General features: G+C 39.9%; 1 protein-coding gene across 2 annotated transcripts; it reads left to right on the top strand.

Moving 5' to 3' along the window:
* The first annotated feature begins 1,912 nt into the window (after positions 1 to 1,912).
* On the top strand, positions 1,913 to 25,566 carry LOC111601666 (lysosome membrane protein 2). Of its 2 annotated transcripts, none has more exons than XM_023318356.2 (8): positions 1,913 to 1,987; positions 14,068 to 14,323; positions 21,344 to 21,435; positions 21,501 to 21,658; positions 23,763 to 23,904; positions 23,961 to 24,674; positions 24,736 to 24,861; positions 24,927 to 25,566. In XM_023318356.2, exons 2-8 carry the CDS (start codon positions 14,077 to 14,079, stop codon positions 25,308 to 25,310), a joined length of 1,863 nt encoding a protein of 620 aa, XP_023174124.1. In that variant the 5' UTR covers positions 1,913 to 1,987; positions 14,068 to 14,076; the 3' UTR covers positions 25,311 to 25,566. The 2 variants fall into 2 exon arrangements, with proteins under 2 accessions (XP_023174124.1, XP_023174123.1); XM_023318355.2 differs by lacking the exon at positions 1,913 to 1,987 and adding an exon at positions 6,073 to 6,354.
* Positions 25,567 to 25,874: the final 308 nt, after the last annotated feature.

The following is a 25,874-nucleotide window of genomic DNA, read 5'->3' as shown; positions in this document are numbered from 1 at the left end:
TTCTTTGAATTGAATAAGCATTATTTAAAATTAGCTACTCATTTCTTTAGTAGCATAAACTCTTATTCTTATAATACTATCAGCTTAGTAATTCCAGCTTTCATTTTTCTTCATAAAATATGAATAAAACTAGAAGAGATTGATTCAGATAGAAAACAGATACTTGTTCCTTGGCATTATAGAAGCTTGGCTATGCCATTTCCCGTTTTTATTACGATATAATTAGATCACCCATCTCCCTATATAGAGTTAATTGGAAAATATAATTTACCTCATATGAGTTTTGCAGCAAGTGCAAACCCTCTTTTCATCCGAGCTAGAATCCAATTTATCTAACCAAAACTTTGATGGACCATACTCATAACAAAACTACAAATCTAAAGCAGTTATTTCACTGCATTGTCAGCCTTCAGTTTAGCAATTGTCTTTATAGAAATGATTCCATAATTTGTTTTGTCATCTAAGGGCAGTTATGGACTGCCAGCTGACGCCCCCTTATAAGTAGCAGCAATGTAACGCTTAGTTAGGCAACAGATTGCGCTGAAATGTGTATTATATGCAAAGATTGAGGTCCTGACAAAGGACAATAATAGAAACAAAACTGATTTTGGGGATGCCAGCGATTTAGATGCGCTATCAAATTAGCGAAAGGGTGGCACAACGACGTCATGTGTGCTATACATAAGATATATAGAGCAATGTAGAGCTGCATTCCCAATGCGATTAGCTGAAGCAATAGAAATCACAATAAAATGAAAATGAAAATAAAATTCGTTTTGGTCACGTGTTGGCCGTAGCAAGGAGAAAAAAATATAAAAACAGGAAATATGAAATGAATATGAAAAGCATTTGAATATTTTTAGCACAGCAGAGTGAAATATTAAATAAAAGAAGGTGAAAAGTAATTAACGGGCTGCCATAAATTTGGATTGAAAGCCTGCGGCCTGAGGCGAAGCAATTTTTAATTAGTCCGGTAAATGGATCGACTACCATTATACACTTATCCATTGGCTATCCGGTGGCCGCATTTCTGATGGACACACGGCGTCTGTTTCTGAACGCAACTCAACTACGGCTCAACTGCTGCAACAGCAACAGCAGCAGCAGAATTAGCAGCAACCTCAACATTCAAAGCGCATCAGACTTTTGATTCCACAAATTTAAATTGAATTTGCATTATTTTTTCTGTTCTGTTTGCAGAGATGCGCATATTTGTATCTCTATATTTTTTCTGATTATTATTTGCATTTATGTTTTTGTGTATTTCGATTTGATTGACATTTTAAGCAACAGCGGCAAGGGTTGCATTTACATAATTAATTAATTGAGCAGGCGAGCTGGCATCAATATTTGTTTATGAAATGTTTGACAGCATTTCAAAGCTGAAATATTTGCGAAATATTAACTATTTTCTTATGCTCTTCATAGAGCACTCCACACATAACTCAGCATGTATGTAGTTGCACACATATACACACACATATGTGTATATATGTACGCATAACGGCAGGTCAGTCGCATAGTTCAATTAAAGCATATTAAATGTGAAGCAAGCACAGGAGCGGAGCGCGGGTTGAATTATTAGAAAATCATATAAAAGACCTTAAGCTAATATTTAGTGTATTTATATATATAATTATTATGTTAATTAAAATCCTTCCTTTAGCTCTTCTTCATTTACTGATCTACTTTCAAACTCAGCTGCGCTCCTGTTCCATTCACTTAAGCTAAAGAAATCTGAATTTCTGTTGGAGCTCTCTCGCGGTGAGTCTGTGCAGCAGTTGAATATGAAAAGTCGTGAGATCATGTCAAACAAAAATGTCATAAATGAGAAGCTCAATAAACAATTAGCGTAAGCGAGGAAACAAAAAACGTAGCCCAAACACTATTGTGCAATAATTAAAAACCAATCGAAGCATAATTAAGTGACGGCCATGTGGATTTCGCCGAGAGAGTTAATTATATCAAGTGCAGGAACAGGTGATGGGTAAGTCAGTGTGTGTGTGAGGTAATTGAATGCACAATTGAGTGGCAGCAACTGCAAAAAAAGTATTTAAAAAAAGTGCAATAAAAAAACGAGTTTGTTGGAGCGCACTTCAGTCCGTTTTATGGCCCAATTTGGTGGGGCTAAGGTCAGGTCAGCTATAGCCAGCAGAGGGCAGCGTATTGCGAGTGGCTTTATGCCAAACGTGGTCATAATTTCGAATACAGTTAGCCATAACAATGTGTTATGAAAGCCCGTTTAATAACTTTAATAATGGGTTATTGATGCTAATGGGGTATCATAAAAGCAACTATAGTTGCCTTTAAGAATTAGATAAAGAAACCGAGAAGTACTTGGGTATCTGCTTGTTCAGCAATTCCCACTCACCAATTAATGCTAATAAAATGCTGAAATAAGGTGTATAGAAGTTCTATTACAGAACTAGGCTATTGCTCGCTAAGATTATCCAATAGTGTGGAAAAACATTTAGTAGGGTATCTGCTAGTTCAGCACTTACCCTCTCCGTCCCAAGCTCAGACAGTTAAAGAATTTACATTGCTTTATTCAATGCATCCCTGAGCATTATGATAATAAGTTAATTAATTATACCAAGTCAGAACAGAAACAAATACTGGAAAATTTTCTAAATGAAACGTAAACAAGGCATTAAGAATTTTTTACAGTATAATTAGATGCTGTTTAACCAGTTTGTAGAGTTTAAGTCATTCAAATAGTCGTAATAAATAAGTTGATTTAGCGGCAATTGTAACTGAACTATTGTATTTGATCGATTATGGGCCAAAAACTTTTAATTGCAGCCCAAAAGTATGCTACAGAAACATACAAACTGATTAACATAATTGAGCAGAGCTAACATGGGGGCAAACATAATTACAAGAGCGCTGTTAAAGTTAACAGTGTATGTTAGCTATGGGGAATATACACGAGAGTAAAGGAAACTTTTGGATATAAATATATTTATATTTTATATATACAAGTTTAATGACTTGTGGTTAAGCAATGTTCATAAGTTTGGAGTGTGTAAACAGGTATGACAGTTAGTGCGACCTAGCATTAAAAAGGGTGTGGCCAGAATGTCAAGCACGGACAAACAATAACAGATACTACAAAATCTTTAACCATCCTTCACATTGGAAGTTGAATCACCTGTGCAAACAGGTATCTTGGGAAAGATCGAAAGATCAAATGGCAGCTCATTGCCAAATGAATCGGAAATCAGGCAAGCAAGCCACATGCGAAATGACCTAGCGAACAGATATGATATATGTCTATATAAGCTATTGTATATATGTATATATAGATATTGCCAAAAAAATATATGAAGTATGCGCTGCAATAAGTTTTACATGTTATTTAATTACTCAAAGCCCGAACGGGCCCATAAACGGGTTTACACAGCAGACAGAGCATATTTGACCCGGTCTGAAGAGGGTCGTAATTCACAGACGGCTGGCTTAGAAGGAGTTTGCACAGCATTTACGCTGATTTCTTAACTTTTGTTTTCAATTACTTTACGAAGGACAACGTTTTATTAGAGTTTTTGTCTTCTGCGAAATCTTTGAGAAGGCGTTGATATGGAAATAATTACCAGCAGACTTTTATTTATCATAAGTACGTATATGTAGATATCTATATATGTGTATGAGTGTTAGAATAGGTAGATAACTTTTAGTTGATTTAACAGGCACTTCGACCAAATTTGAAGAGCCGCATGTTAAGTTAAACATGCCGTTAACTAATCACCCATTTAGGCAGTTTTTCTGCTTGGCTATTTTTTTTTTTGGTTTTGTTTTAGTGCTACACAAACTTGAACTTGTCTGTGTTATGGGGCTTTGGCCAGCTGCAATAGCCCAACGCCATTAAAGTGGAGCCCTACCCTGCCCCGCCCTCTGCCCTAGCTTAACGCGAATTGAGCTTTATTTAAAGTATATACATATATATATATATATATTTTGCTAGTCTGGCCATAGCGACATCTTCTCTTTTAATGTGAGTTGTGACCTTTTCTGCTTAACAAAAGCACACTAACAATTATAATTATAAACAAAATACATTTAATTTTTATTTTTGTAAATATGTTTCACGAGTGTAATTAACTCATTCTTGTCAACTCGAAAAAATACAAATAATGCAACCTTCGCTGGCTTATTAGATTAAGGTCTTTTATGCAGTTGTAAGTGCAGCAAAATCCTTGTGCCTTATAGACACACTTATGTAGGCTTTATAATACATACAGACATATGTCTAGCCATAACGGTTCACAGTCTGTTCCGAGCTGGTTCGCATTGACTCCAGTGAACTTTTATAAACAATGAAAAAACACTTCTTAACGCATGATTTCACTTTTGTTGCTTAAACTAAGTTTACGCTCGAGTCGAGAGTTTGCTTAAGTTCTTCAAGTGCTTGAGGAACTTAAGCAACGTAACTCAGAAATAAACATAATTTTTTTAATGCTTTTATTTTTAGCTGTCGACAATGGGCCCAAAGCGTGTTTCCGCTTTTATTGGACATGACATTTAATGCGCTGAGAGCGTGCAAGCGCGGCTCGAACTATTATTCGATTGCCTAGACATATGCTAATCAGTCGACAGTTCGTTAAGATCGAGTATTTTAATTGATTTCCAATGCATGGATATAGAACCTACAGAAATAGTTTCTCTCAGTTAAGCTGTATATTTAATGCCAGCTCCTTAAGACATGTAGGTAGGCAATCATAGCCACAAGAATTACAACACCTTATGCTACAGTTGGCTACGGTTAGAATGAAATTTTTATAATTTTTTAATATAGAATGCTATCTATTAATTCTTATTTGTACGCAAATTAAAGTTGTTTCTGCCTATCATGGTGCTTATAGAGCTGCGATAGTTTGAGGGGTCTGCTATGGCTAACTGAGCGCGACCGAGCTCATGATTGTCCGTATAAAGTCTAGCCAATAAAAAATGATAATAACATATTGCGTGAGTTGAGCTTGAAAAGTTTTCCACCTCTAATTGACGACTTGCTTTAAACTACTTAACGTACAGAATTTTCGTAATTTTTCAACTTTTGCCCTTCGTAATTTTCCAATGGTCGAAGTGGGTCTGACGCCAGCAAAGCCTTGGCTGAATCGAGTTATCGCACAAAAAGTCAAAATGAAACACTTACCTAAATGCGTAATCAACGACTGTCGCATCACATATCCTTCAGGAAAAAACCTTTAATGATAATGGCAAAGGTAAACAATATAGGAAGCAATTGCGGCACTCAATGTACAGCTCTCCAAGTCAAGATGTGTTTACGGCCACTAAACTAGAACCGCAACGCATATATTAAAACAGAAAGTGACTCAGCATATTAAATGCTACAACAACAACAACAACAGAAGCAGCAGTTATGACAATAACAAGAATAACAAAAAATCCCCTGTCCATTCTGCACGAACGTGTAAAGATCAACAAAAGGAAAACTCACAAAAGCGCGCCTGGTGCGCTGAGAATGCTGCCGAAGTCAACTGAGCGCAGAGCGCAGAGCGCAACGCAGCGCAGCGACGTCGCGCCGTGTGCATTGCCAAATTCAACGGCGAGGATTGAGGCAGCTGAGAGCCATTGAGCTACAGCTGAGAACGCAGTGCAGCGCAGCTTAGCCGATCTGCTGTGGTGTGTAGATTGCCAAATTTTGGCGACGCGACGCGACGCAGCGAGGATTGCGCCAAGTGATATAGCCTCGCACAGACACACACACATATTCACACATGCACAGCCGCAGCTTAAGCAGAGATTTGCACACACACACAGACGCAGTCGTTGCCAGCGTTTGCTGTTCGGCTCAGCTTTGGCGATACTTAGTCGGCGTCGCTGCTGCCTCGACTGCTGTCGGCGCCGGCTGAGCTGGCGTTTTGAACAAAAACGTCTTGCGACGCCGTTCGTCCATTCATGCGAGCTTTTCATTTCGACGCGTCAACTTCAACTTTAAAACGACACACGACACATGCTCGGGAACAGTGCGCGATCGCCTCTTGTGTGTTTGAGTTTCGGTTTCAGTTTCGGTTTCGGTTTCGGTTTCTGTTTCGAATTGGTTTTCGAATTTATTTTCGATTTTGATTTCGGTTTCCATTTTGTTGCGTGGTGTTTGCATTTGCATAACTCCACGCTAAAATGTGGCATTGCGCATGCGCCCAAAGCTGCTAAGGATATGCGAATTCTGTGAGAAATTGTCAGCTGAATCACAATTTATATGAACATGCGGCTAATTGGCTAGCTTAAAAGGCAAAACTAAGAGTGAAACACAAAAGAAAAATTCAATCTTTCAAATAATAACCATTCAGTTCTTTGGATTAGCAGCAGAGCAAACGCAGTTCTTATTGTAAAGTAAGTGTGTCCAACAGTGCGTATGCGCAACATATAAAAGTCCTCAACTTATCTGAAGTGTGAGCTGGAGAATATATGAAAATATTTGAAATTTTGTGTTTACAAACATATCATACTGAAATAAGTATTGAATAAAATAGTCGCAATTTCCACGCCACTTGCAAATTGTGTCAGCCATGTCAAATACATTCCATTTACGATGAGTACTTATGTCAATACACAGATAAATGAAGCCCTTTAATCGGTTTAATCACACTTATCTAAGCGCAAACAAATTAAGTCGAGTAGCAAATCAATACAGATCTTTTGCGCATTGCATAAGCTCGTTAACGATATCGATCTATAAGTGCATTTATCTGATATATAAATATATGTATATATATAGAACTGAATGGGCAAATATTATGCTGTGCTTAGATAACAATTTAACTTTGAGCTCAAGTAGAGATTCTGGACTTTTCACATTTTGAATTCAAGTGCTTAAACTCTTGTTTGTTTGCACTTTATAGCAGGTTGATATACAGCTTTTGTTAATTATTTTTTTGTTCGCCTCAATTAAATATTTAAACAATTTAAGTTTTTTGCGACAACTGCAAAATGTTGTGCAACACTTTTTCGTCTTGTATGTGGCTATTTCTTATAGATGAAGTCGCTGTCATGTGCATATTTGTTGCGGGGTTTTGTGCAAATATGCAACCGCAAACACGTAGCATTGATCATGATCACGATGATGACGATGACGATGATGTTATTTCCCCTCTTGCTTAACCTAGATTTTAAAGAGTTTTGCATATGCCCAAAGGTCAGGTCAATGTTAAGGTGAAATGAGCAACTCGAATACTTTGTGAAGGGTGTCTGGCTTTTATGGAGCTCGTAGCTCTCCCTACACTCTAACCCATTACAGTGAGGCTTTTGGGGCTCAAAAAGGTAAACATTGTTGCCATTAAATATGCCGTTCTTTTATAGCCAACAGTTACAAAATAGCCCAGAAATGAACTAAAAATATGTAAGTCAATGTCAAGTTTGGGCTTTAAAAATAATACTTTTCTGTGTTGGCGTTTAAACACAGCAACAGCAACAGCAACAGCAACAACAACAACAACACAACAACAACAACATGAACAACCAAAAGTGTGAAAAGCAAAACGCAAAGAAATGCTAACTTCAAGTGGGGTGTGTCGAAAGTACGCACAACTGCTTGAAGGTTGAGCATCAAATCTGGGCATTTCAGTGTTTCGATTCGTTTCTTTTCGTTTGTAGTTCAATGCACGCGTCGGCATTGACATTGAAGAGCTGCAGAATCTAAAATATAGTACTCTGAGATACTGAGAATTTCTGGCTTATTTGACAATTCAAAGCTCAGCTGATTGCCCAAGCTTATCTGCCATAACTGGACTCATCAATCTCAGCTGTTGGCGTTAAAAAATTCCACAACTCAGTTTCGCTTTCAAACGCCGTGAATAGCAATTTTCATTTTTCTTCGCGCTCTTTTGACCACTTAACTTAACAGCTAAAAGCCAAAAAGATGGGCAGATGCCCACCAAATTGGCCAAGCCGAGGCACAGAAGTTGTCTTAATTAACCATAAACTGCAAAACGGTTAAGTGCAACAGACGTCACCAAAAAGCTAAAACAACAGTAACAAGACAAAGTGTTTGCTTTATTGTTGCTGTTGTTGTTGGGTTTTTTTTGACTCTTTTCTAGCCGTTAAATTGATATATTGACATAAGCTTGTGATTCACGGCGCTGTTTTTTTTGCGCATGTTGCCACATGATGTTGTTGCTGCTGTTGTTGTTGTTGCTGCTAGCGGCACAATTTGTTAATAACCTGAATGTACAATATGCTTATAGATAGGTTTATATAATATGCGGCACGCTTTTTAATTGCAAATTGATTTGCCCATTGATAAGCGCAAAACTTTTGGGCAGCAGCCCATCAATCGCCCAGCGAACGCGCGAGCGAACGAGCGAGAGACAAGCAGACAGGCAGGCGGCCAGACAGCTAAACAACGGCAATCAAAAATGCTGTGACTTAGGTCAGGATTGACTTAGGATTGGCTTTATTGTAGTATTACTAGTTTTTACTGTTGTTATGGACACGCTTCGTAGGCGGCCTTCGCTGCGTCTGTCAGCCTCTTGAGCCGCAATTCACCTATTTATTGGCCAGGCCAGAAAAAACCCAAAAATAAATTTAAGTAGTTCATAAAAATATATCAAAAGCCCATGTAAAAAGCAGCTGCAGCAAGGATTTCTGCTGCTTTCAGTTAAAGTCAAGCTTAATCGTAAAAGCCAAAAATAAAATTCTGCAACGCAATTAGAGCATTTAGCAAAATGAGTTAAAAGTGCTCAGCCAAAAATGGCTCGTAAGCCAAACCGCAAAGATACAGAGAAACAGAGAGCGACGAAAGAGAGAGAGAAGAAGAGAGACTGAGAGAAGTTGAGTGAAAGAGAGAGATAGCTAATAAACGTATAAATTACAAAACACAAGCAACGAACTAGACGCACAGGCAGCGCTGCTGCAGAGGCAACTGTTGCTGCTGCTGATGTTGCTGTTGCTGCTGCTGTTGTTGCTGCTGCTGCGGACTATTGAAAATATAGTTTGCCAATAATTTGCTGAAGCAGACACGCTTCAACGATTCGCCACGGCAACCGAGAGACGAGCGCGTGGCAATAGCCTGAACTGAACCAAGAATTGCTAAGCCAAGTTAATAAATGGGCTTATAAACCATTTGGCAGTAATCAAAGAAAAGGGCGTGGGAGATAAATATACAGTAGCTAGCATAGGCTGAAAATCTTACTGACTTAAGTGATGCTTGAAATACACAGCGCAACAAATATGTGAAACTTACCCAAGCAGAGAAGTTTGCTCAAAGATTTAAGGCGAAGTGCTAAGCTCTAGGTAAATAATAGTTATTAGACAAAATATTACAGACTAAAGCCTTAGTCAGCAAAATGAGCTAAATACATCTTATAATATTTATTATAAACACAAAATCTATTATTACCTCAGCTGCCATTTCGCAATCGAGCGAGATATCGGTATAATAACTGTAATATTCCTGCTAAGGGCAGTCAATAGATGAAATTAACATGCTAAACAGATATATAATTAGATTTCTTTCCCATAGTTCAATATCTGCTGCCGAACGGCGGATATCATGTAATTTACATATCTTGGCCTTTCACCCAGCTGGATGTCAAGTTCGTTGCCTAAGTCTTTTGTTATATTTTTGCACTTGCTGCGAATTGCATAAGCAAATGTGTGTGTGTGTGTATTAAATAACTTAATACAATTGATTTAATGCTGTTGCTTTTGTTTTGTTTTTGGGAGAATAATTTGATGCGCTCGAAGTGTTGCCAATTTAAGTTAATTGAGCACAGCGAAACAATTTACATGGCTGAGATGACGACTGGCTCGGGCTAACTAACCAAGCAAATATTTTTAAGAGGCGCCTTTGGGGCTTGCGTGAAGCATTTTTCGTTTTTGGCAGACGCAAAGAAATTGCCATGTCTATAGGGCTCTTAAAGTTCAGGCCCCTAATGAATACCCAACTGATGTGTAAGCTACAATTATAGCTAAATACTTATGCTGGCTGCCCGACTACTCCGTGCGTCTGTCTGTTTGGCTGTCCGTCTGTCTGTGGGCTTGTGTGTGGCGGCAACTTCCGCAGTATTGGGGCGTTTCAATGTCAACAGAGCAAAAGATGAACGAACTTTCAAGTCATTGCAAACATTTCGAACATTTCGAAAAATTCAGAAAGTTTCTGCTATATGGGCGCCCAGTCCGTTTCCATAATTGCATACAATTTGCCAATCAACGCGTCGCAACGATGCCAATTATGATATGTGGAGCCCTCCCTGCGTCTCTCTGCTCCTCTGCTCATTTGCCGGCCCTTTTGTGGGCGCTTCCTTGGCATTGGCTTATGAAGCCATTCAAGTGCCGATCCAGTCGCTCCTCTCGTTCTCTCCCTGTAATCAGGCAGAAAGCGCAGTTGCAAAATATTTATTGAAATTTTATATACTTACACAAAATAAGTAAAGGGAAAAAATTAAGTAAAAATTTATTAAAAGTGCATAAAAAGGAAGCGACGTGCGTCAAAAAAACGGCAGGAGAGAAAAAGTCAAATCGACTACAACAACAAAACTGGATGTGGAACAGCTGTCACAAGAGAAAGATAAATGGCGCGCGACCTTCGCGCTGCAGTGGAGCTACCGCTGGATGCTGTGTGTGTGAAATGTATCAAAAAACGAGTAAGAGACAGCGACAACAACAATCGCACGAGATAAACAAGTGCACAAGATGACAAACAACAACGACTACAATGGGCACTCGATTTGGCGGCTACTGTAAGCCAAGTAGCAAGAGCGGCAGCAACAGTAACGACTGAACGAATTTGTCATACTCTAAAGGCTTTTTTTTTGAAGAGTAAAAGAGAGTAGAAGAAAGACGGAGAGATTAAGAGAGAGAGAAAGAGAGGCAACAGATAAGGAAGAAGAGAAGTCAGAGTAAAAGAGGGAAACAGTGATCGAGGGAGTGATATTGGCAGATGACTCGAGCGAACTAACTATCTTCAGCTTCAACTTTGGCTGCAAGCTTAGCTTCAGATCAGGTTTTCTCTAAATTATTTCTTTTTCTTCAACTGGTTGAGTTACATCAAAGACGTAAACAAAAGTCTTGAAGAAGTAAATAAGAAGTTGACATAGACAAATGTCAATAAGATTCTTATCTGCTACTTTTTGCAGGAGGCTTATATGAATATCTAGTATAGGGGTTTTTATAGCTCACAATAACAACCTCTTTTTATCTTAAACCATATATAAAGGACAACATAGTCTATTTACTTGGTTCACGTTTAAATAGAGGCGCAGCTCTTGACTCATGCTTTGAAATGCGCACGACATGATTGCATTAGCATTAGCAACAATAACAATAAGCCAGCAAATGCAACAGGTGTAAACAGGCAAGAAGATTTTTTTTTTTGGCAAATGCAGCCACAATGGCTGTGTGGCTCAATGGCTCAGCGGCTCAGTGGTTTAGTGGCTTAGCAGCTAAGTGGCCTGTTGGCCAAGCAACCTACTTACTTCTGGCTGGAATGGCCCGTTTGGTGTGTCTGGTTACCTGCTGCTGCTGCTGCCGCTGCAGCTGGTGCAATCGAAAGTGTTACTATTACCAATGAGCTGGCCAAAAGCGAGACTCAATATCGTCATCAGCTGTTGGCAATGTTAGAAAGCAGCAACTGGGAGCTGCGGCTGGAGCTGGAGCGGGATCATTGCAACATGGCTTGCTTGCCATATGTGCCTGACTGGTTATATTTGGGTCAATATATTTTGTATTTATGCAATTTTGCAATATTTTGTTGCTGTTGTTGTAATTTCTTTATTTACGCAAATCTTTGAGCTATTTTTTAACGATTTCTAGGCAGTTAGTGCGGCTATCTTGAGTCGTTACTTTGATTTCACTTACGTCTCTATTCCTCAAGAAACGAAAGATGAAGAAAAGAGTTGGAAAATGGTAAAGCGCGCATTACATAATATGCCAAAGAAGCAAAAGCGCACAAAACTGAACACGAGCTGGGCCAAGAAGAAGTTGAGGCGGCTCAGACGGCCAGGTGACCAGGTGACCAAGTCGTCGTCGGCCGAACTGCCGGAGTCAATGTGTGAAAATAAGCAGAAAATTGTTAAAACGTGTTTCAGTTACAGTTTAGAGCTGGGCGGAACGTTGCAAATCGGGGCTGGGATATTGTCTTGGGGACTTCTTAATGGATTGGCTTTAGCGACGCTCATGAGCCGCAAATTGCGGGAAAGCGTTTCTGTGTGTTTTATGTTCGGTTAATTGGGGTGTACGAGCAGTGGAAATATTGCTGACATTAAATGCGGCGAGGAAAACATTTCGAAGTCCCATTCAATGGTTTGAGTGACAGCAATTGTGAATTGTAAATTTGACCATATTTTGGCACTCGGCTAATGGGCCATAAGAATGCGGTCTTTAACTGGGTCTAGTGCGCCACAGATCAAGATATAATGCACTGGACAACGACTCAAAATTCGTTGAGTCATTTGCAAATTATAGTTGATACTTGGCTAAGTTCAACGAGGTGCTTAGCTGCCTTTAGCAAGTGCCTTTGTCCACTCTTTTATTTGCTTGACTCCAAAATTGTCTTAGTCATTCTCTTTTTTAATACACTCCGCCACATTGAAGGCAGAGTAAACCGGTGCAGTGGCTATTTGAGAATGTATGTAACAGGCGGAAGGAGGCGTGACTGTTTCCTTATAGGCATAAGTTTCATTTCTAATAATGTCAAACATTTTGCTGATTCGTAAATGAACAATATTTCTCTGCTGTCAAAACACTTCTTCAACGCCTTAAAGATTTTCCATATATTTGACTTTCGCTTATGTGAAAAAGCAGTTCTCTCTGTTTCCCACCGATTCCCTGCTGCCTTTGTGCGTTTCCTGTTCCATTCCTTATATATCCTTGGCATGCGTCTCGCATGTTTCCTCATTGCGCAAATGTTGGCAAATTAAAAGTGGCCTTAATTATTTTATGCTCATTAAGCGCAGCCAGAAAGCCAGAAAAATAAGTAAAAATATGTTTGCTCAGCTCTTGTTTTTTGTGCGTTTTCTCGACATGGGTTGGCGTAAATTAAGTCAGATTCCGTAGCAGACAGCAGCAGAAGCAGCAGCAGAGAGGGCTTTTGAACTTGGCCCAAAGCAGTTGACAAAAATAAAAAGCAAAACTCCAACTAAATGTCATTAATTGTGTTTAAATAGTTTTGTGCTTTACACAACATTTTGTTCATAACTTTAAAATCGCTCAATTGTAGCAGAGCATCTCGAAAAAAAACAACGCAAAAAAGTGAACTTTTCATTTAGTTATGGGCTGTTATGTCAGACAAATGATTCACTTCGCATGCGTCGAGATGAGCTGGAGATCGTTGAGGCTGACACTCGTCGCTGCTGCATGGCACATAAATTATGAAAGTTTTGTTTTGTTTCGTTTCGTTTCATTTCGGCAAGTTCGTTGCCTGAGTCTTTTGTGTTTGCTTGTCATGGCAAAGCGATGGGTCGTGCGATTATTCGTGCATGCAAACGGATTTCAAACAAACGTTCTGGCTGATCTTAGGCTATTAAATTTTCCATTTCCCAACAAATAGAAATCTCAGCAACGACTTCATTTGCATAAATAATAAAAATATTTTTGCTATCAGGCGGCGCGGGCTTAGCACGTAGCAAGTGACAAATGTTTTATTTTAATTAATAATACCCTGTACACTTAAAAGAATGCTTATTTAGTTGTGAATAAACAGCAGCTGTGAAAGTTGTCCAAGTTTTTTATCTAGTTAAAGGGCATCTGGCGGCCGAGCACACTCTCAGACCGCTTAACCATGCAGTACACCATTTGTTTGTTGTTATTGCGCTTAATTTATGGCACGAATCGCTGGGGTTTCTGTAATACCGGACATTCTTAATACGTTCTATGAGAGGTATATGACTTAATTGAGATCGAGTGTTTCGTTGGAGGGCATCCATTGAGCATTAGACCGACTCTGCACCTAGAAAGTCCCCCAAACTCTAATTAAGCATTTTGCGTAGATGCTGACCCCATAAAAACAGAGATTAGACAAATTAAATTTTAATTGCAAATAAGTTGTTGACTTTAAAGCCGCCAGGCCAAAGCTAATTCTCTTGATTCTATTTCTATCTCATTTAACAGACTTGAATTATGGGCTTAGAAAAACATTATTTGAGATATGGACGTACGGCGAGGGATCACCTGCTTGACTGGGCCAGCTGTGGGCGTGCTTCTCGGCGACAGCAACAACAACAACAACAGCAACAGCTGCAGCCACAACAACAACAACAACAGCCGCAAGGGTCAACAAGCACGGGGCGGCGTTCACGCCCTCATGTAACACACAGAGGAACGCCGCTATCCATGTTAATATCTCATGGCGTTAAGATAAGCAACAGTAAGTATTAACTATGAGTGCAAGTCATGCGCAAACCTGGCCGCTCTTAACTGTTAAATAAAACATTTAGAGCTAGGGCAAGATTCTGAAATGTGATTTTAAATAGAGACAAAATGAAATCGTTGATAAAAATTATTATGATTATTTAATTAAAAAGTAATTAAATAAGAAATATATTTATAAATAATTTTGTGCATTATTATTTTGGATATCTTTATAAATTATTGTATTAGGCAAAAGTTTCTTCACTGTTGAGATTTAATTTTGTATATAGACTAAATTAAATATTTGGTACAAAAAAAGTAATACATTTTTAAAACAGGTAAAAAAATATATTGAGTTAAATATAAAAATATTTGATATAACTAATATATTAAAATATTTGATATATAAATATATATTTTTTAAAGGATATTCTTATTAAATTTTTTACATTTAAACAACTATTTTTTTCACTTAATGAATTTTGAAAACTTTAATTTTATAGCTAAGATTTCCCTTTAAATATTTTTTTTAAATTCTTATTGCCTTTTGCACACAACATAAAAATTTCTTATTAAAATTTTATCATTAAACGCGCAATTAGCCAGCCTAAAGTCAATATCAACTACCAAATTGGCTGAGTTTTGTTAACTACATTTTTGCTTTATATCTTTTGTTGTTGTTGCCTTTTAGCTGTTTACTTGACCAAAAATAAAAGCCAAACAAGTTGTGCGCCACTTTTAACTTGTGGGGGCTAAAAACCAACAACAAATGGCAAAAACTAAAAAAAAAAAAATAAACAAAAACAAACGATTGCTGCTGTAATTTTTTTTGTATCAAAACTGGTCATCCGAGAACTGCAACTGCAACTGCACTGCAAAACAAGTCTTTGGCCAAAAATACCGACTAATAACAACAACAACAAGGCAAGCCACTGCTGCAGACTTGAAATAAAATTATAAAGCAACATCAACATCAACAACAGCTCAAAGTAAGATTGAAATCAAGGAAACGGACACAGAGAGACAGACACGAGACTTGCCTAGTTAGCCGCGTTCTGTGCAATTGACGACATTGCGTATACGCCGAGTGAGCTGCGCTCATGTTGTCGAACCAGCCAAGTGTGCAAACAACAACCATGGCCAAGAACATTGAACAGACTCAATCACTCTCTCTCTCTCTCTCTCTCTCTATGTCTCTCTCTCTCTTCGGCTGTCTGTTTGCTCTCTGAACTTGGCTTAGACAAATTGTATAAGACTCGTATCGCTTTCAGTTTCATATGCCGTGTTTTCGTTTTCGATTTCGTTGACATTTTTGATTGCCTTCATTTTGGGCAAGTTCTCGCTGCCGTAGAATAATCTTTTAAGCGCTTTGCACTTGACAGCGCGCTTTATAGCCACGTTTGCACTGCGGCAACTCTTGCTATTCGCTTTGGCATGAGGCTTGACATTTTTTAAACACTTCTCTATTACGTGTGATCTGATAACAATTTGAAATGTTCCTACTTGCGGCTTGGTCCGTTAAATCTACAATAGAATATATGTTTCATCTCGTTTTTATAGTCGTATGATTGCTCCGATCTGTGAGACTGTTTATTGCGCATTTTATATTAGTTTTAATTATTCTCTATAACCATTCGAAGGTTTCGTTTTCCATTGAGCAAGTGTCAAGCTAAGCGGAACAAAGCTAACATCTGTGAAATTAAGAAGCTTTAACAGTCAGTCAATCATCCATTAAAGTCAACTTGCACGATTGACAGAATAGAAACAAATTTCACACTTTGCATCGCTGTCTCTCCGTCTCTTTCCATCTGTTTCTGCCTCCTGATCGCATTCAGGAAAGCACAAGTTAAGGCCACCAACAGACTCTCAATTGATTTTGTGCCACTGTGCTTAGGTAGTTCTAATACCATGCTAAACAGGCTGACAAGCAAATAGCAAAAGCCATAGGAAAACGCAAAACAGAAGTGAGGCAAAGGCGAAATAAAAAATTCGCAATTGAAAAGTCGAAGCGGGTACTTAACTGGCCAGTGCAATGTTGTCTGCTGCAGCAGCAACAACAACAACAACAACAACAACTATTAACTGCCAAATACTACAACTAACAAATACATGTACCCACTCGAGTCGTGTACACACAAAGCAAATATGAAAATGTTGCCAAATCAATATATACAAGACCTCAAGAGGCCCAGTCCAAGCAGCAGGCGCTTGAGCCAGAGAAGTGAAATACCGAAAACCGAAATTTGAAGCTGCGAGTGAGATCAAAAACTGAGATGGAGACCACGACGACGGCGACTGTTCGGTGAGCGGCGCATGGAGCGTGGCGCGGATTGGCTAGCTCTGGACATGGATTCGAGCATGGGACTCGGCCTAACCAAGCGCTTGACGGCATCAAGAGAGTGAACACAAATTAACACAATTAAGCAGCCAAGTTAGCAATCACAGCTGGCCAATTCTAACTGCGACTCAAAGGTGGTCCCCGGGGGTAGCGGAGAGCGCGCTGGAGGGCTGAGGCGGGGCGCGGTATTTGCCATACACACTGTGTGCGCTGCACAAACAGAAATAGGCGCGGTTACTACTGCTACTGCTACTGCTAGTGCTAGTGCCACTGCTGCTGCCACCGGCAACAGAGGCGCTGCTGCATGTGCAGCCTCCATGGCTGGCAAGAAGAAGTCTCTGCTGGCTAACTGCACTGGCCAAAGCTCAGATGGAGTCTTTAGCAATAACAAGTCGCACTCAGCGCTTAGCAGTGTGCGTGAGTCTTGGTCTTACGCTTATATAACCAAATACAAAGTTGATTCACTTGATTTAGGCCACATGCAATAGATCAGACCTCGCTCTCGAGGCCTTCTCTCGCTCCGCACTTGGTAGCTGCAAATGTATGCATCTCTGAATCTTATCCAAGCACATGCATAAGAGTTATATTTTGGTGGATATGCAGATACTTTTGCAGAGAAAAGAGGAAGCTATGTACATCTGATGGGATTCCCATTGGCTGCAGTTTATTAAATTATTCGAAACCCGCTTTTGATTGCTTCCTTAAAGTGGTTTTTGAGAACTCCTTAGTGACTTTCTGACTCACGTCTTAATTGTTGCTCTTCTCTTTTCTGTTTTTCCAATGTCAAGTTCTGTTGTTCTTTTATTACAATTTGCCAATTTGCCAATTTGCTTGTCTTAATGTGGTTTTTTATATGGATTTCCCGGGGCACCAGCGGCGACCTTTCACTTTCACAGCATGCCCTCGTAACTTTACAGCTACTTAATTTTGTTAACATGTTTCTGCTGAATGCTACACCTCCGAAAAAGAGCACAAAAAACAAAGGGAAACGAAACTTTCCAGTCGAATGCGTTGCCATCGGTTGTAAGTGCTTTAATTAAGGGCCAATATGCGATAAGTTAAAGACACAATTGCCGGGAAGGCACGTCCTGATCACTGCTAACCGGTTGGGAACACATGTATGCCTGGCTAATTGGTATCGAATCAGTTGATCTCCATATGGATGCCAATTGTGAGGCGTATGCGGCACAAGGAAATGCGCACGCCGCAATGCCAGGCCAGGCCAGGCCACGCCAGGCCAGGCCATGTCCATTTCCTCAACATAAGAATTACAATAATTTGCTTAAACAAAAGTGTTTACAATGTAAGGCAACGCTATCGGCGGCACTTGAGAGTCAGATCATGCACCAAGCCGCATTGTTGTCGTTGTTGTAGCTGTTGTTGTTGCTGTCCCCCGCCAACCAGTTTGGGGCACGTTCTGAGACGAAATCTGAGCTTAATTGTTTAGCTGCAAGCGTTGCAAATGTACAGCTATTGTTGCTATTGTTGTGATTGTTATTTTTGTTATTATTGCATTGTTGCAACCCACAATTCCGCGTCTATTCACAGTGCTTCGCTTTGTTACAGGCGCGAATTTTAGCATTCGCTTGTGAGCTGAATGCGACGAGCACAGAAGTAACCAATATTAGCCAAATAGAGCGTCGACCTATTTGTTATCATTAGAGCCAAGCTTAGCTGGAATTGGCTTTAACCAATTGCCATTTAGCTAGCAGTTCCCTCAAGAGTTCACAACATAATTGCCAGAGTTCAGTTCAGGCGGATGGAAACCAGAGACCAGATACTGCGCAACGACAATATTGCATGCTTAGCTGTAATTTTGAACAAAACGACCATATGACACCCGTATCAAGTGGCAGAGGCCAGGGGCTGAGCCCAAAAGGGGTTGGCCTTAACAGCAAGAAGTTTGAAATGGTCAAGTCTGCAAAAAGAAGCCTTGGGATAGCCAGGAATGAGTAGGCCAGTTATATAGTAACTCAAAGCCTACCCCGTTGACGACGCCTCTGCCTCGGCTGTAATTCTAAAGATTGCGCATATTTTACAAGCAAATACAGCCTAATCCATTAAACCGAAGAGTAAATGTTCTAGCCGGAACTCTAATCAATATTGCTGTAGTAAACTCAAGCGGATGAATCTAAGGTCAGCCAGTATCAGCTCTTATCAGAAATATGTTGGGCTTGGCAAACTTTTACAAATCTTTGATATGAATGAGCACTTAAGCGTTATCGCAGATGTTATTTAACGACAGCATATCACAGCACAAACAAATGTAATTTTACAATAATTCAGTTTACTTAGATCCGTTAACAAATAGAAGTTCAAGTGCGAGTGTCAGCCGTGAAATAAAGTTGAAGTTCAATGAAGTTGAAGCAAAGTTGGGCATTCTTCAGGGCAAGGAAGTGGCAGCATGACCAAGTACAGAAGGATATATGTTGGTAGTAGAAGCAGAAACGAAACAGAAAAAGCTTAGCTAAGCATAGTTAATAACTAAATATCTGCACTAAATTTGGTATTTAAATTAGTGATATTGTGGAGAGAGAAGAAGAGGAAGATCTCATCCAAATTGTTATCAAGGCAAAATTAAAAAAATAGAAAATATTTTCTAGTGGGACTATTTAGTAAATCTGAAAATATCTTAAAGTGAAAAGTGAAAACTTTTTATGAAATAAAGTCGATGAATTAAATCTATTTCTATACAAACATTTGATGTACATTGAAGAAGTGTTTGCGAGCACATGTCACATGCCGCCTGACTGAGTGCATGTATCTTAACAATGTGCAGAACAAATAGTTTTATTAACAACAACAGATTCTTACATGCAATAACAACAACAACAACAACTGAGAGCTCAGCATTATTGTCAACGGCAGCAGGCGCTGACGTATCAATTGTGTGCCAAATGTTTATTGACCATGTCGACCAGCCCATGCAAGCGTTGTCAATTGCAGCAACTACTAATCTATATATGTACACATAAATATGTATACATACATAAATGCATATATATGTAATTATCGATATGAGCTAATAACGCAACCAGATGAAGCCAGCAACAGGCAAAAAAGGCACAGCGAAAAGCCGATAAATTTAAGCGGGCTTTAAATGCTGCGATCAGATTGTGACGCTGTGAAGAGTTGGCTCTGCTTCCCTTGACCTTCAGTTTGACAGCTGCCCCAAAAAAAAAGTATATAAATATATATCGTATATGTAAGCCAGGCAGTTGCCAAACTGTCAACATTTTCTGCTTGATTTTATGACATTTACGTAACTTTCTCTGCCTCAATTTGCTGTTGTTTATTGTTATTTTTTGGATTTTTTTCTGTGGTGCCACAGCTTTTCAGGGTCAATGAAACGCTTGAACTTTGCCGATTTCTGACTGCACAAATAATACAATTATCGCGCCCAGAGCTCATCTCTGGCTTACGATTTATGATCCATGCCAAGTTGAAAAATTTCGCTAGCGTTATCGAAATGCTGAACCGACAGACCCGAAAATTGCACGCCACCAATAAATCAATATACATACCTATACATGTATATACATATACACATAAATTTGTACATATATTAAAGTATATCTTATGCTCAAGTGCTGGGCCTGCACTTTTTATATATATTTCTTTTAGAGAGCGAATGCAGCGCGTGTGGCCTGGCCGCCAGTGCATTCAGTTCGTTGACTGTTTTAGGGGGGCGCGGACGCCGACCGAAAAAAAAACCCGTTGGCATTGCACAGACACATAGGACTGCCATTGCCACGCCCACTGCTACAAAATGTCAACAAGGTAATGGCAGATGGGCAATTCATCGAGTCGCCTAAGTGCACGGGCCCATTAGCAAAACGATTTGCAATCGAAAACGCATCTCAATTGGCTGATAAGCGCAATATCATCATCAACTGAGTACGCCTATCACAAATCGCAAAAGCTCGCAAAAAGTTCAATTTCAATAAGTCGGCCAAGATCATGATCTCTCAGGGTGTGAGTGACAGCCGTGAGATGCCAATGAAACCAAGTTCGGCAGCAACAATTTTATGTTCCAACTTAACTCAGCGCGCAACAGCATTCATCAAGGAAAGGAGGTGTGAACCGTGTCGGGAATTTGGGTTGGCTCTCAGAGCTGAGCTCAGGTCGTGTTTTCAATGCGTGACACGAATTTGGTATTGAGAGTGCACAGTTGAAAAATAACTTTAAGGAAAACTGTAATCTTTTGTAAGATATGAGCTCAAGCCATTTGAGCGTCCGTCAATACTTTAGCAAGAGCTTGATAATTCTGGCTGCAAATACTTTGACATTCAGCTATAAAAGTGGGGAATCTACAGACAAACACGATTTGCCTGCTCCCCATTAGGACAGAGCCTAAAGCGGATGTAAATACAGAAGACAAACAGTGCACTAAGCCTATATACTTACTCTCCGTGTCAACTTATATTTTTAAACAGCAAATCACACAAATTTCACTCTGGGGCTGTTGGATATCGTAACACCTTCTACTTAGAATGACGTACTTCCCGTCATTATTTGTCCACGTCCATTAAAAATATCGCAACAGCTGAAGCTGGCTTTGTGTGCACGTCACAACTTTTACTGGCCAAATATTTGTGTGGGTTTTTCAAGTTTTAAGATTTACAATATGAGCTAAGGCCTAAAAACGAAGTGCTGACCGTGACTAACTGTGAATAAATGTATTTGCTTTACTTTCAGATAGACTAGCTGTGATAATTATTGGTATAGTTACATTAATCTTAGGCATAGTTTTATCATCCATACCATGGCTGGATTATTTTATACTGAAGGTAAGTTCCAGCTCCGTCTCTACCAAGCAATTGCGTATCTAATTAAGCTTTGTTTATGCAAACAGAATTTAAGGCTGTGGAATGATACCTTGAGCTATCATTATTGGCAGAGACCCGGCGTTATACGCCTGACCAAGGTCTATATCTACAATGTTACCAATCCGGATGGCTTCCTCAGCGGCGAGAAGCCCAAGCTGCAGGAGGTGGGTCCGTTCGTCTACAGGTGTGTAAAGCAATTAATATAAAATAAAATAATAATATTTAATAACGGGGAAAGTGGTTACGCCTTTTGATTCTTGAGTTTCGAAACTCATTCCATTCATAAGTGATTTCATGGCAGCTTTAGCTAAGTGTTCTTTGGTCACGGCTCGTTTAGCCAATATGTACAGTATATACTTTTGAAATTGAGTTTAATATGCCTAATTATCATAATAGAACCCGAAATGCTCGTTCGCACTGCATACAGAAATCGTTCTCAAACAAAGAAAATCAAGCTAAGTTTGCAGGCAAATGTTAATTTCGCTTTTTATAGACAACTCGTGAACTCTGTGGCCAGTGAGCGAGATTAAAAATAATTAAATAAATTGCAAGTACTTATGTTGTCCAGCCACAGCGCCAGGGCATTAATTGAAATTTCAGATTATGTCTTTAGTTGATTAGCTCACATAAGTCTTTCAATCTGAATCGAATTCACAACAATGCAAAATAAATTGCAACAATTTGATAACTTTTCAATTTTAACACTTTATAAACTGCAATTATTTTGTGCATATGGAAGCTTGCAACAGTTGCATTTGCCGCTGCAACTGCAGCAGCCATTGGAGCCGATTTGCCAATTCACGCCTAAACGCCGAGCCATTGAGCTGCTGCGCCGCCTGCATTAATAGAGACATCAAAGCGAACACAAAATAACAAAGCACCAAACATCAGGCATCACAAATGAGAGCGCGCTGGCGTAGCAGGTGTATCTGAGAATTTGTTATGTTTGACAAGCTGCGGGACCGCCCAGACATTAAACCAGTTCAAGTGAAGGATAACGGGACAAGATCAGGCGATCGCCGATTAGTCTGAAACAAATACATATACTAAACTAAAGCACTATAATAAAGTTAAAGTGTGCTAAAGTTTCAATGAGTTATACATTCATATATATGTGTGCATACATATTTCATTAGCTGTATATATATATGAAGAGAAAGATATAAATGCAGATACAGTAAAATTATATACATTTCTAGATGCAGATGCAGATACACAATACATAGATGCACTTACAGATATATATTATCTAACAGAACTAGATAAACAAGCACAGATAAATATACAGATACACAGCTATAGACAATTAAATGCTGATACAGAAAGAGGTACACAGACATAGATACAGTTAAACAGTTACATTGAACCGATAACTATATAATTTACTCCCTGGAATACATCTATATATTCTGTGATAAGTAGAGTATCATTTAGGAATATATAGATACATAACTACAGCTATAATTAGAGATACAGATACAAGTACGTAGAAAGATACAGATACCGATAAATATAAACAGATATTTAGCAGACAGATATACAATATACAGATTAATATATGAACAAGTGGATACAGACACATGTGCAGATGGAGTTGCAGCTTCACAGATAGATAGAATAGATATGAATATCAACTCATGTATGTAGAAGCAAGGATGTGAAATCAGCTATATAGATGGAGCGATACAGAGACATAGAGATTCAGACACTGTTAGACATATGCAGATCAAGAAACACTAAGACAGATATAAATTAACAGATGGGGAGCTACACAGACACTCGAATATAGATATTAATCACTGCAATTAATTGTCGACTGCTTGAATTAAAATGCAATTAAGCTGCGACCACAATTTTATGATGATTTGATGGATTAGTTAAAGACAGCAACAACAGCGGCAACAACAACTGCAACAATAAACGAAGCAAACACTTTAAATCAACATCAAATGACAAAGCCGTTTCGGTAGCTGCTGAAACCGCCACAAAAACGCCACAAAAACGCCAAAGCGTTTGTCATCTTATATTGCTTTTTGTTGTTGTTGTTGTCTTTTTTATTTTTTTTTTTTGTATTCTTGTTACGTTTCTTTGGCCACATTTCACCGACGAACGCGTCAAATGAACTTGACATTCAGTTGGGTTGGTCCGCTGGCCGTTGTGGAACACTTTTTGGGTTTTGATTTCGTTTTTTATGAGCAACGTCCCTGACTTTAAACTTGGCACGTGCCCGCGCGTTGCAAGATACGACTTACAGTGTGTAACAATCTTCATTGCTGTTGTCTTTGCAGGGAAGACATGGAGAAGGTGAACGTCAAGTTCCACGAGAACAACTACACGGTGTCATATCAGCATAAGAAAATCTTACAATTTGTTCCTGAACTGAGTGTCGATAAGAATACGCCCATAGTTACGCCCAACATACCCATGCTGGTAAGTGGACGGTGCGATGCCTCTAAGCACTTCATTCACAGTCTTCTCTAATGCAGACCCTCACAAGCCTGAGCCCCAAGCTGGGCTATCTGCTGTCCAAGACGATATCCATAGTGCTGACGGCTGCCAAGCTGAAGCCCTTCATCAATGTGACTGCGGATCAGCTGGTGTTTGGGTATGATGACGCGCTGGTCAGTCTGGCGCATAAGTTCTACCCGAAGCACATGCGGCCCATGGAGAAAATGGGCCTGCTGCTGGGACGGAATGGCACACTGACCGAGGTGTCCAGCATTAAGACGGGCTATCAGGGCATGGAGCAGTTTGGCTACATTGACTCGCTGAATGGCATGGATCATCTGCCGCACTGGAACGAGGAGCCCTGCACGAGCATAGCCGGCTCGGAGGGCTCGTTCTTTCCGCCGCGGGACATAACCAAATCGGATGTGGTGCACATCTACGACAAGGATCTGTGCCGCATTATTCCGCTCAAGTATGTGGAGCGTGTGGAGAAGGACGGCCTGGCCGCAGATCTCTACCGGCTGCCCAACAACTCGTACGGCGATTCGAGGAACAATCCCGAAAATAAATGCTACGACACGAATGACTATGAAGCCGTGAGGGGCCTGCAGAACATCAGTCCATGTCAGTATGGCGCGCCCGTCTACATATCCAATCCGCACTTCTACGAATCAGATCCGCAGCTGCTTGACGCAGTCGAAGGTCTCGAGCCGCAGCGCGAAAAGCACGAAACCTACTTCAAAATACAACCGGTAAGAGATCTCTGAACCTTTATTCTAGATGAACTGTTGGCTGACTCTAATGTCTGTTTAGAAACTTGGAGTGCCGCTGGAGGGCAAGGTGCGCATACAGCTCAATCTGAAGGTGACGCGCGCCCCGGACGTGCATCCAGTGCGTGATTTTCGTGACTTCATGTTCCCCGTCATGTGGCTGGAGGAGGTGAGTTAATTAGTTGCTCCATAAACTCTGAGTCGACATCATCTGTGATGCTCATCTATTTGCAGGGCATCTCGGAGCTGACGCCCGCTATCAAGGGCTGGCTGTACCTGGCCACGGTCATAGCACCGCACGCGGTGCCCATTGGCTCCTATCTGATGATCGTGGGCGGCGCCTCGGCTGTCATTTTCAGCTTTGTGCGTGCCTATCAGAACTTTGTGTTCGCACGCGATCCCTCGCTCGAGATACTCGAGATGGGCAGACGCTCGCTGCGACGCGGCAGCAGCTTCATTGCCCATCAGCAGCACAAGCTGCTGCTCCATCAGCGGGACAGCTACGCGCTGCTGCGCACCCATATGCCGCATGCCATGACCGCCTGCCTCGATCCGGAGCGAGACAGGGACGATGTCCAGCCGATAATTGATTGTGCGGCGGGCAATCAGGAAGCTTAGCTATAATTAATGTGTGCATCTCTGTAAGTGTATGAGTGTGCGAGTGTGTGTGTTCGAGTGTGTGTCTGTCTGTTTATTAGCATTAGTCACATTCCGGCCGAAATCGTGGCATAAACAGCTGCCAAATGGCTAAGCAAACAGAACGGTTTCGTTGTTACAGGGTATTCTTTAGTCGATTCACTTCATTTGCACATCTGAGCCACAATTTCACAATTCATTTTCTTGCAACCAAATGCCAAATCGGGTTTGCTAGTTATACACATACGTACATATCTATTTGTATATATATATGTATATATATATATATATATGTCTGGATAGACCTGTATATAGTTCTAATTCGCAACTTGTTAAAGCGACGGATATAATTCACTAGTCATTTTTACAATGTGAAAAATGCAAGCTCGTTTCTAGTTCTACTAAGTTAGTTAGCTCGGCTAAATTAAATTCCTAACTCTAATTTACATTTAACTAATATTAAGAGCATTAGGCAGCGGTTGTTACGCACAATTTATACGATTTTTTGTATATGCAATAAAATGTACAACGTTTTTTATCTGGCAT

The sequence above is a fragment of the Drosophila hydei genome, unplaced genomic scaffold (genome assembly GCF_003285905.1).
Source record: "Drosophila hydei strain 15085-1641.00,03,60 unplaced genomic scaffold, DhydRS2 tig00000001-arrow-pilon, whole genome shotgun sequence".
Lineage (NCBI taxonomy): Eukaryota > Metazoa > Arthropoda > Insecta > Diptera > Drosophilidae > Drosophila > Drosophila hydei.
The sequence above is the reverse complement of the archived record's forward strand: the minus strand, read 5'-3'. Positions and strand labels throughout refer to the sequence as shown.